At 51.1% G+C, this 12,554-nt stretch overlaps 1 protein-coding gene across 1 annotated transcript in view; it reads left to right on the top strand.

The window, feature by feature from the left end:
• The window catches only part of sde2 (SDE2 telomere maintenance homolog (S. pombe)), a 77,046-nt gene that overhangs the window by 16,679 nt on the left and 47,813 nt on the right, over positions 1 to 12,554 (top strand). Inside the window, exons 2-4 of the mRNA XM_072500217.1 lie at positions 2,856 to 2,973; positions 4,297 to 4,408; positions 11,358 to 11,527. Coding sequence (XP_072356318.1) covers positions 2,856 to 2,973; positions 4,297 to 4,408; positions 11,358 to 11,527 — 400 coding nt within the window. The remainder of the gene's footprint in view (positions 1 to 2,855; positions 2,974 to 4,296; positions 4,409 to 11,357; positions 11,528 to 12,554) is intronic.

Genomic DNA, 12,554 nt, shown 5'->3' with positions numbered 1-12,554 from the left:
GATAATAGAATCCCCTACAACTACAACTTGCCTATTTACTCCCTCCCCTTGAATGGCCTGCTGAACCATGGTGCCTTGGTCAGCAATCTGTGATTGCCGCATATGGGAGCCATGGGGGACATTTTTGCTATCCCGAAGTGCTGTCTCAACTGGGTCCACGTTCTCAGCGTGACCGCTACCACTGGGCTCGTTGTGTACCTTGTTGAGGAGGATGGGAGTGCTGCTGTGGCCAGGGTCCAGAGGGTCCTCCATTTGTACCCAATCTGTGTCGGGTTCTTGTCCCCACCCCCTCGCTCTTTCTGCCTTTGCTGCCCAGTGGTAATATTGTAGGTTTGGTAAGGCCAAGCCTCCTTTGATTTTCCTTCTTTGCAGTGTCTGTTTGGGAATTCTCGGGTTCTTACCCCCACCCCACACAAACACCATGATTAGACTGACTACGTTTTGGAAAAAGGCTTTGGGGATGAAGATCAGATTGGATCTAAACAGGAAGAGGAACCTTGGCAGTACGTTCATCTTGATCATCTGCACTCTACCCCCCCCCCCCCCCCCAGGGAGAGTGGGAGTGAGCCCCACCTTCGAAGGTCTCTTCTTACTTCCTCCACCAGGCTGGTCAGGTTCCACTTATGGATCTGTATCCAGTCTCTGGCTATCTGAATCCCCAGGTAGCAGAATCTCTTCTGGGCTGTTTTGCCTGCGCTATTTCCCTTGTGGCTGCCTGCTTTCTCAGCTGGTGAGCCAATAGGCAGCCAGCCTTGTCTCCGTGTTCGTAGAAGGTCCCCCATGTCTGGTGGAGTTGGTACACTGCTTTCCTAGTGGATAGCAGGTTAAAGTCCATTTGCAGCTTTTGTCTTTCCGCCAGCAGCTCTACGGTCGGGGCCTTGGAGTATTTTCTGTTGACTTCCAGGATGGAGTCCACCAGTTGTTGCCTGGCCACCCTCTCTTCCCTATCTCTGCTTGCCTTGTAGGCTATGATCTCTCCTCTAATCATGGCCTTCAGTGCCTCCCGGAACGTGGTGGGTGAGACCTCCCCGTTGTGATTGTTACTAACGTAGTCACCTATGGCCCGCAATGTTTTTTGACAGAAGGCCTTGTCGGCCAGGAGGTTCATGTTCAGCCTCCACATGGGGCTCTGGGCCAGGCCTGTCTCCAACCTCACATCCATACAGTGTGGAACGTGGTCAAGAGATAATGATCGCGGACTATTCCGTTCCTGTGATCCCTGGAAGCACCGATTTCCCCACTGCAAAGAAGTCGATACGGGTGTATACCTTGTGTACTTGTGAGAAGTATGAAAATTCCTTCTCTCCCGGGTGCAGGAACCTCCATGGGTCCACCGCCCCCATCTGCTCCATAAATGCTCCTAGTTCCCTGGCCATGCCAGTCTTTTCCCCTGCTCTGGGGTTTGATCGGTCAGTCAGTGGGTCCTGTACACAGTTGAAGTCGTCCCCCATGATGAGTCGGTGTGTGTCAAGGTCGGGGATTTCCACCTTGGTCTTCTTTATAAATTCTGTGTCGTCCCAGTTGGGAGCGTACACATTTACCAGTACGACAGGTGCCCCTTCCAGGACACCGCTGACCATGACGTACCGTCCCCCTGGGTCGGTAATTGTCTTGGTTCCTGTAAACCTCGCCCTTTTGCTAATTAATATTGCTACCCCCCTAGCCTTCGTCCCGTAGCATGAGTAGTATGTCTATCCCACCCGGCCGCTTCTTACCAACAGTCGGTTCTTCTCCCTCAGGTGTATCTCTTGTAGATAGATTATGTCTGCTTTTAGGCTTCTTAGTTGGGTGAACACTCTGGATCTTTTCACCAGGCCGTTGAGTCCCCTTACGTTCCAGGTAACAATCCTGGTGGGGGGGTTTCTGACCCCCCCGGTCCTGCAGGATCACCCATTCTGACTGGTGGATGCGCCCCTGCACTCCGGGGTTTCCCTTCGTTAGGGGGCCGTCCAAAATGGCCACGGTCGCTGCTCTCGCCATGAGGTCGGGCTCCGGGGTTTCCTTTTGTTCAGGGGGCACCCAACATGGCCGCCAGCTATGTGTACGCCAAGTGGCTGCGCCCCTGCACTCCAAGTTCTCCCTTCTCCCTGATGCCCACCCGAGTGGCTGTTTGTGGCGCCATCTTGGTTCCTCGCCTTGCTCCATGCCTGCCGAGGCCTGTGTTCGTGCTGCTTATCTACCTCACCCTTCTCTTTGCTTCTCTTTTGTTCTGCGCACTCCCCCTGACCCCTTCTCTCTCCCCCCCCCTCCCCCCCCGCCCAATAGTCCCTGTCCCTCTGTCCCCCCTGTGTTCTTCTGCCCTAATCTCCCCTCCCCCCCCTCTTGGTGCCAGGCGCTCCCTCTCTCCTGAGAGGCGTGCCGTGACCCTCCTTTTTTCCTGCCCTCCCGTGTTGGCCCTCCTCGCTAGCATGGTGACCCCCCTCCCAGTACTTGCCCTGCTCTGGGAGGCAAAATTTCTTAACTGTTTGTGAACGTTTGGATTTCAGGCCCTCAGAGAGCTAGGGACGCGCAGGTCATTGAGTGTAGTCAAGACAGGGGCTGATAGGGTTTTGGGTTCTAAGGGAATGAAGGATTATGTAGATAATGCAACAAGATGGTGTTGAGATAGAACCTCAGCTGTGGTCTTGTTGAATGGCCAAGCAGGTCCAAATGCCCTGCTGCACTTCCTCTCTCATGTTCTTGTGTATACGTTTATGTGGGGAATTCCAGTGATTAAGGAGGTTCTTTACTTCCCCATCGCCTGACCTGTGGCTGTGTAGATATACAATAAAGTTATATTGGATGAAATAGATACATGAAATCAGCATACCTGGCTTTTATATTTTATTTATTTCAACTTTATTCTCTTCATATAGGCCCTCCCCATTGCCGACGTGTACCTGAAATATAATGGAAAGCTGCTTGATGAAGATGGGGAGCTGCAACATGGAGGAATTTACAGTCTGGAGCAAAGGCTTGTTGGAGGGAAAGGAGGTAAAGTTTAAACATGGCCATGGCTTCATTCACTTGATCATTTATTAGGAATTGGGGCCTGCCTTAGATACCTTCTGGGTTACCGCGGTGTCTCTGTTCCCATGAGCAGGCTGACTGTACACAGCGCTGTATCTGTCAGTACCTGAACATGGTGGACAATAGTGCCCTGATCTGGTTAGACATGTTTTTGCGCATGTACGCTTTTCATCTACCTATAAATCGACTGACAATGGTGCTCAGCTGCGTTCTTGAACCGCTGCAGTCCCTGATGTGTAGGTACACCCAATGTGCTGTTAGGGAGGGAGTTCCAGGATGTTGCCCCAGCGTCAGTGAAGGAACAGCGATATATTTCCAAGTCAGGGTGGTGCGGGACTTGGAGGGAAACCTCCAGGTGGTGGGGTTCCCAGGTATCTGCAGCTCTTGTCCTTCTAGATGGTAGTGGTCATGGGTTTGGAATGTGCTGCCTAAGGAACCTTGGTGAGTTCCTGCAGTGCATCTTGTAGATCAGTGTTGCCCAACCTGTGGTATGTGAGAGTACTGTGGATGGCCACAGGAAAAAATTACAATTACATGTACTTCATATGTATCATATTTGATTTTACATTGTTATTTGTAAAGTAATTTGCTTCACAAACATCCATGTGTAATATAATGTGCAGTGTAGTTGTGAGTGTGCATCAGAAACTATTAGAAATAGCTGTGTTTTTAATCCCATTGATATATAAGTTTGACTCCTGTCAAACATAGGCTATGTAAAAAATAATGCTTAAAATGGCTTATGTTGTGGTCTGCAAAATCTTTAGAAGACAATCTATGGTCCACATAAGAGAAAAGGTTGGGAACTGCTGTTGTAGATGGTACATACAGCTGCTACTCTGTTGGTGGCGGAGGGAGCAAATGTTGTAGGTGGTGAATGGAGTGCCAGTCAAGCGGGCTGCTTTGTCCTGGATGGTGTCGAGCGTCTTGAGTGTTGCTGGAGCTGCACTCATCCAGGCAAGTGGAGAGTATTCCATTACACTCCTGACTTGTGCCTTGTAGATGTTTGGGAGTCAAGAGGTGAATTACTCGCTGCAGGATTCCCAGCCTCTGGCCTGCTCTTGTAGTCACAGTGTTTATATGACTAGTCCAGTTCAGTTTCTGGTCAATGGTAACCCTCCAGGATGTTGATAGTGGGGGTTTCAGCGATGATGCTTTCTCTCTAACAATCCTGTTACCATGCAGTCTTCCTGGTCTTGGGAGAAATAGAGATGAAGAATTATTGTCAATTTAGATGATGCGGGCAAAGATGTATTTGTAAACTTTCGGGTTTATGTCATTGCACAGGGTTTGGGTCGATGCTTCGAGCTCTCGGAGCGCAAATCGAGAAAACGACAAACAGAGAGGCCTGTCGGGATTTGAGCGGAAGAAGGCTACGAGATGTAAACCACGAGAAGGCGTAAGATATTTATTTCATCCCAGAAGAATTGTTTTAAAGATATGCCAGTATTTCACTGCTTTGATTTCCTATAAATATTTCAAGCAGGTACTAATGACGTGTAATATTAGACTGGGGTTAGGGAACACAACAGAATAGGTTTTAACTGTTCCTGTTCGCAGAAGGTCCGGAACCAGAGCACAGGCGAATGACCACCCGTGTTTTGCGTACCGTGGACATTGCCTTAGCGAAACCCTGCCAAAACCCTCTAAGCTTCGGGCATGCCCAAAACATGTGGACATGATTTGCTGGGCTTCCAGCGTACCTCGCACACCTCTCCTCTACCCTAAAAAACTTGCTCATCCGGGCCACCGTCATGTGTACCCGGTAGGATACAATTAGCCTGAATTGTATCAGGCTAAGCCTGGCACATGATGAGGATGTGCACATGCACACATCTTTTTTTTTTTATAAATGTTTTATTGAAATTTTTTTCCCAAACAACAATTTTTCCCCTCTTACAAAGCAAACGCAACAATAACAATACAGAAATTTTAAACAATACACAAGTAACAAAACCCCTTTATCTTTGACCTAAACTAAACCCCCCCTCCCCCCCCCTCCCCCTGGGTTGCTGCTGCTGGTCATCTGTCTTCCCTCTAACGTTCCCCTAGGTAGTCGAGAAATGGCTGCCACCGCCTGGTGAACCCTTGAGCCGATCCTCTCAGGGCAAACTTTATCTGCTCCAGTTTAATGAACCCCGCCATATCATTTACCCAGGCCTCCAGTCCGGGGGGTTTCGCCTCCTTCCACATGAGTAGGATCCTGCGCCGGGCTACTAGGGACGCAAAGGCCACAACGTCAGCCTCTTTCGCCTCCTGCACTCCCGGCTCTTCCGCAACTCCAAATAGAGCTAACCCCCAGCCTGGTTTGACCCGGGCCTTCACCACCCGCGAAATCACTCCCGTCACTCCCTTCCAATACCCTTCCAGTGCCGGGCATGCCCAAAACATATGTGCGTGGTTTGCCGGGCTCCCGCCACACCTCCCACATTTGTCCTCCACTCCAAAGAACCTGCTCAATCTTGCTCCCGTTATGTGTGCTCTATGTAGCACCTTAAATTGAATCAGGCTAAGCCTGGCGCATGAGGAAGAGGAATTTACCCTGCTTAGGGCATCAGCCCACATACCCTCCTCTATCTCCTCCCCTAGTTCTTCTTCCCACTTTCCTTTTAGTTCGCCCACCGACTCCTCCCCCTCTTCCCTCATCTCTCGGTAAATCTCTGACACCTTGCCCTCTCCGACCCACACCCCTGAAAGCACCCTGTCCTGTATCCCCTGTGTCGGGAGCAATGGAAATTCCCTCACCTGTTGTCTAGTAAATGCCCTCACCTGCATATATCTCAAGAAATTTCCCCGGGGCAACTTATACTTTTCCTCCAATGCTCCCAAGCTCGCAAAAGTCCCATCTATAAATAAATCTCCCACCCTCCTAATTCCCAACTGGAACCAGCTCTGAAATCCTCCATCCATTCTTCCTGGGGCGAACCTATGGTTGTTCCTGATTGGGGACCCCACCAGGGCTCCCCGCACCCCTCTCTGTCGCCTCCACTGTCCCCAGATATTTAATGTTGCCGCCACCACCGGGTTCGTGGTAAACTTTTTAGGTGAGATCGGTAGCGGCGCCGTCACCAGCGCCTCTAAACTCGTCCCTTTACAGGACTTTCTCTCCAGTCTTTCCCACGCCGCTCCCTCACCCTCCATCATCCATTTACGTATCATTGCCACATTGGCGGCCCAATAGTAATCGCCCAAGTTCGGTAGTGCCAATCCTCCTCTGTCCCTACTACGCTGAAGGAACCCCCTCCTTACTCTCGGAACTTTCCCTGCCCACACGAAGCTCGTGATGCTCCTGTCTATTTTATTAAAAAAGGTCTTAGTGATTAGGATAGGGAGACATTGAAATACAAATAAGAACCTCGGGAGGACCATCATCTTAATTGCTTGCACCCTGCCGGCCAGCGATAGAGGCTGCATGTCCCACCTCTTGAAGTCCTCCTCCATTTGTTCTACCAACCGTGTCAGATTAAGTCTGTGCAAGGTTCCCCAGCTCCTAGCGATCTGAATCCCCAGGTATCGGAAGTTTCTTTCCACTTTCCTTAGAGGCAAGCCTTCTATCTCTCTACTCTGGTCCCCTGGATGTATCACAAATAATTCACTCTTCCCCATGTTTAGCCTATACCCCGAGAAATCCCCGAACCCCCTCAAAATTCGCATAACCTCTATCATTCCCCCCGCTGGGTCCGACACGTATAACAATAGGTCATCCGCATATAACGAGACTCGGTGTTCTTCTCCCCCTCTAATCACCCCTCTCCATTTCCTGGAGTCTCTCAACGCCATGGCCAGAGGTTCAATTGCCAACGCGAACAACAATGGAGACAGCGGGCATCCCTGTCTTGTTCCCCTATATAGTCGGAAATACTCCGATCTATGTCGACCTGTAACTACGCTTGCCGTTGGAGCCCCATAAAGAAGTCTAACCCAGCTAATAAACCCGTTCCCAAACCCAAACCTCCTTAACACTTCCCATGAATACTCCCACTCCACCCTATCAAATGCCTTCTCTGCGTCCATTGCCGCCACTATCTCTGCCTCCCCCTCCACTGGGGGCATCATTATCACCCCTAATAGTCGTCGCACGTTAACATTCAGTTGTCTCCCTTTTACGAACCCTGTCTGGTCTTCGTGCACCACCCCCGGGACACAGTCCTCTATCCTCGATGCCAGTACCTTTGCCAACAATTTGGCGTCCACGTTCAACAATGAAATGGGTCTATAGGACCCGCACTGCAACGGATCTTTATCCCTCTTCAAAATTAACGATATCGTCGCCTCCGACATCGTCGGGGGTAGAGTCCCCCCTTTCCTGGCCTCATTGAACGTCCTCACCATCAACGGGGCCAACAAGTCCACATATTTTCTGTAATACTCCACCGGGAACCCGTCTGGTCCTGGGGCCTTCCCTGCTTGCATGCTTCCCAGTCCCTTAATAACCTCGTCCACCCCAATCGGTGCCCCCAGGCCTACCACCCCCCGCTCCTCCACTTTCGGGAACCTCAATTGGTCCAGGAACTGCCGCATCCCCTCCTCTCCCTCTGGGGGTTGAGACCTATACAGTTCCTCATAGAAGGTCTTGAACACCTCATTTATCTTTCCTGCCCTTCGCACCGTGTCTCCCCTTTCGTCTCTAATTCCTCCTATTTCCCTCGCTGCTGCCCTCTTTCGCAATTGATGAGCCAACAGGCGACTCGCCTTTTCCCCATATTCATACCTCCTCCCCTGTGCCTTCCTCCACAGTACCTCCGCCTTTCTGGTGGTCAGAAGGTCAAATTCCGTCTGGAGTCGTCTCCTCTCCCTGTACAATTCCTCCTCCGGGGTCTCTGCAAATTCCCTATCCACCCTTAAAATCTCCCCCAGTAATCTTTCCCTTTCCTTGGCCTCTGTTTTCCTTTTGTGGGCCCCAATGGAGATCAGCTCTCCTCTGACCACCGCTTTTAGTGCTTCCCATACCACTCCCACCGGGACCTCGCCGTCGTCATTGACCTCCAGGTATCTCTCAATACACCCCCGCACTCTTGCACACACTCCCTCATCCGCCATCAGTCCCACATCTAATCGCCAGAGTGTTCTCTGCTCCCTTTCCTCTCCTAATTCCAGGTCCACCCAATGTGGGGCATGATCCGAAACCGCTATGGCTGAGTACTCAGCTTCTTCCACCCTAGAGATCAACGACCTTCCCAAAACAAAAAAATCTATCCGGGAGTACACTTTATGGACATGGGAGAAGAAGGAATACTCCCTAGCCCTAGGTCTAAGAAATCGCCATGGATCCACTCCCCCCATTTGGTCCATAAACCCCTTAAGTACCTTGGCCGCTGCCGGCCTTCTTCCGGTCCTTGAGCTGGATCTATCTAGCCCCGGGTCCAGCACCGTATTAAAGTCCCCTCCTAAAATCAAGTTTCCTACCTCCAGGTCCGGTATACGCCCCAGCATCCGTCTCATAAATCCCGCATCGTCCCAGTTTGGGGCATACACGTTAACCAACACGACCTCCATTCCCTCCAGCCTGCCACTCACCATTACATATCTACCTCCGCTATCTGCTACGATGTTCTTTGCTTCAAATGCGACCTGTTTCCCCACCAAAATGGCCACCCCTCTATTCTTTGCGTCCAGTCCTGAGTGGAACACCTGTCCCACCCATCCTTTCCTTAGCCTAACTTGGTCCGCCACCTTTAGGTGCGTCTCTTGGAGCATAACTACGTCTGCCCTTAGTCCTTTCAAATGCGCGAGCACTCGGGCCCTTTTTATCGGTCCGTTCAGGCCTCTCACGTTCCACGTGATCAGCCTCACTAGGGGGCTACCTGCCCCCCTCCCGTGTCGACTAGCCATTACCTTCTCTAGGCCAGTCCCATATCCCGCCTCCGCGCTCCCGCTCGCTCCCCCAGCGTCGCACACCATCCCCGCCCACCCACTCTTTAGCCATTTCCTTTTGGATTTCCGCAGCAGCAACCCAGTTGTCCCCCCCCCCCTTCTCCCTCCCTCCTCCCCTCCCCGCTAGATCTCTTTCTAGCTTGATTGCTCCCCCCATATTACTTCCGTAAGTCAGCTAACTTCAACTGACCCCGGCTACTCCTGCTCACTCCTCGACCCCCCCCATGTGGGGAACTCCCATCCGCCTTGCGCCTGTCTTCCCGCCTTATTCTTTCTGGTGCGGGAACATCCCTTTACCTGACCCGCCTCTTATGGCGCAGCTCCCTTTCCCCTCCCCCTCCCCTTCCCCATTCTCCAACTATGTCCCGTCTTTCCCCCCTCACCGGCGCCCACATTTCCCCAATGTCTCCCCCCTTCCCTGTTTACGTCTCAATTAACTTCCACCGTAACATTAACAATAACATTTCCTGCAGCATCAGTCCCTCAGTTCCGATCCAATTTCTCTTCTTTGATGAAGGTCCATGCTTCCTCCGCCGTCTCGAAATAATGGTGTCTCTCCTGATACGTGACCCATAGTCTTGCCGGCTGCAGCATCCCGAACTTCACCTTCCTTTTATGCAACACCTCTTTGGCTCGGTTGAAGCTCGCCCTCCTTCTCGCCACCTCCGCACTCCAATCCTGGTATACCCGTACCACTGCATTCTCCCATCTGCTACTCCGCACCTTTTTAGCCCATCTCAGGACCTCTTCTCTATCCTTAAGGCGGTAAAATCGCACGATTATCGCCCTGGGTGGTTCTCCCGCTTTTGGTCTTCTCGCCGGAATCCGATTTGCCCACTCCACCTCCAAGGGGCCCGTAGGGGCCTCAGCACCCATCAGTGAGTTCAGCATCGTACTTGCGTACGCTCCACAGTCCACTCCTTCCACACCCTCAGGGAGACCCAGTATCCGAAGGTTCTTCCTTCGCGCTCCATTTTCTAGGGCTTCGATCCTTTCAGTACACTTTTTATGAAGTGCCTCGTGCGTCTGTGTCTTAACCGCCAGGCCCAGGATCTCGTCCTCAATATCTGTCACCTTCTGCTCCACCACACGGAGCTCTGTCTCCTGGGTCTTTAATGTCTCCTTGAGCCCCTCAATTGCCTGTAGCAACGGGGTCAGCACCTCCCTCTTCAGCAGCTCCACGCACCGTCTCACAATTTCATGCTCAGGCCCCCATGTCGCCTGCGCTTTCTCCGCCGCCATCTTGTACTTCTCTCTTTCTGACCCTTTGGTCGACGATTCCTCGCGCTGCAGCCGCCGCCGCCGGTTTTTTCCTCCTTCGTTTGGGGGGGACTCCCTTCTCACACGCCCCACACCGGGTTGCGTCGTCGAAAAATTCCCCGTTGGGGCTCTTAAAAGAGCCCGAAGGTCCGTCGGAGCTGGAGCCGCCGAAGCGTGCGGCTAGCTAGGCATCACCGCAACCGGAAGTCCCTTCAGTGGCCTTGATGAGGTCTTTTCACAGTTGTTCCCTCTGCTGCTAGAATTCACCTTTGATACAGGCCCTCAGGTCAGCTTGCAGCTTTAAGCTTGCCCTTCCCCCGCCTGCATGCTGGAAGAGGCCCTGTTTATCCTGTAGTTGCAGCCAAATCTTTCACTGTTTCTGCGTGTGTCTGGCAACCAAGAGACATACCCTTCCTGGGGGACACTGTCGGGGGAATATTGCCGCCTTCTTCCCACACCGGGAAATGTCAAACAAATGCCGTGGGGGCCCTGTAAAAGAGCCCAAAAGTCCGTTCCAAGCAGGAGCTGCCGAATGTGCGACCTAGCTCTGCATAGCCGCACCCGGAAGTCCCCACATGCACACATCTTAACAGGGCCGCTTCTTATGTGTGACTTGTTTGAACTCTGTGGGTAGGTTGTGGACTGCTGCATAGTCACGTACCTGAGCAGCTCAGAAGGAACATTGAGTGTTTCTTGTGGCTGCAATGCTCCTGTCTAATGAGGGAATCAGCTAGAATTCTTGCCCCTGCTGCTACCAGCCTGGGCTAACAGGTGAGGATAGAGTTGGGGTGAAGCATTTGCTGACTGATGCAGTCTGTTAGCAGTGGCTCGGTTGGTAGCCTTCCTGCCTCTTGAGTCAGAAAGGTGTCAGTTCAAGCTCCACTCCAGAGCCTTGAACCCAGAATATAGTCCAGTCCAGTGCAGTATTGAGGGGGAGCTGCACTGCTCTGTTTCCTCTATCATAACAATGACTCCAGTTCAAAAAGTATGTAATCGGATGGAAAGCATTTTGTAATGTTCTCAGTTCAGGAAAGGTGCTGTAGAAAGTCTAGACTTTGTGTTCGGATGCTCAAACATGGAGGTTTATTGATGTGTCAGAGAGCTGCATTACTCGTGTACAGTCAAGAATCAACAGGAGAGGAGAAAGGGAAGCCTAACTTGTGTCTGTCACTGTGTCATTGGAGAAACCTGCAATAATTGTTTTCTTTGTACAGCATGGCTGAATGGATAAAGAAGCAGGCCGATCGGGAAGCCGAGAAAGAGCAGAGGCGATTAGAACGATTACAACGCAAGCTCGCTGAGCCCAAGCATTATTTCTCTGACCCACAGTACGAGCAGCAGCTGGATGAGATGTCTGAACGCCTTGAAGATTCGGTGCTTAAAGGTACAGCTGCATTCAGAAACTGTGCTTTACTGGTGCCCCACCGCTCCTGTATTATCAAAAGAACTGTCGTATGGAATGATTGGTCCATGGGACTGGTCCTTTTCCAATTCCAATTCTTTTTTTTTTTAAATCTTTTTATTGGCTTTTCTCATATTTATAAACAGTTGTGTATATACATTACATTTTTCTTGCCTGCGCTAATTTACTTTATTTTACGGGGAGGTTTGTTTTGTCCTTCACCATGTGTAACTCTGGCTGCTCCGATACCCCGAAAATTGCCACTATAGGGCATGGCTTCACCCTCACCCCCACAACCTTGGACATTGCCTCGGAGAAGGCTGTCCAGAACCCAGCAAGCTTGGGACAAGCCCAAAACATGTGGATGTGGTTGGCTGGGCCCCTCTGGCACCGTTCACATTTGTCCTCCACCTCCGGGAAGAACCTGCTCATTCGGGTTCTGGTCAGGCGCGCTCTGTGCACCACTTTGAGCTGCATTAGGCAGCCTTGCGCAGGAGGAGGTGGAGTTCACCCTGCTCAGTGCTTCGCTCCAGAGTCCCCATCCTACCTCTGTCCCCAGTTCGTCCTCCCATTTTTGTCTGGTCTTGTCCAGTGGTGTTCGAGCTCTGCCCAGTTGCTGTCCGTATATTTTCAAACATAGCCCCCCCTTCTCGTTGCTTGTGCCTATCTGGTCCTCTGGTGTTATAGACCAGGGTTTCGAGAACCCCAAAGTGTATCATGGAGTTCACCTGACCTACAACTTTTAATAGATTGTGGTATGGGGAGCACACGGCCCACTCTACAGGTGTGGTACAGCAGAAATGGAAAAGTACTTTTTAAAGTAAAACAATGTTTATTCTATGAACTCCAAGTTAACCTTTTTGAAACATACAGTGAACATCTTAGCAACCATCAATTCAAATACAACCCCCAAAGAATACAACACTAAGTAATCTTTTTTTTAAAAATAAATATTTTATTGAAAATTTTTGGTCAACCAACACAGTGCATTGTGCATCCTTTACACAAT

The sequence above is a fragment of the Scyliorhinus torazame genome, chromosome 4 (genome assembly GCF_047496885.1).
Source record: "Scyliorhinus torazame isolate Kashiwa2021f chromosome 4, sScyTor2.1, whole genome shotgun sequence".
In the NCBI taxonomy this organism is placed as follows: Eukaryota; Metazoa; Chordata; class Chondrichthyes; order Carcharhiniformes; family Scyliorhinidae; genus Scyliorhinus; species Scyliorhinus torazame.
The sequence above is the reverse complement of the archived record's forward strand: the minus strand, read 5'-3'. Positions and strand labels throughout refer to the sequence as shown.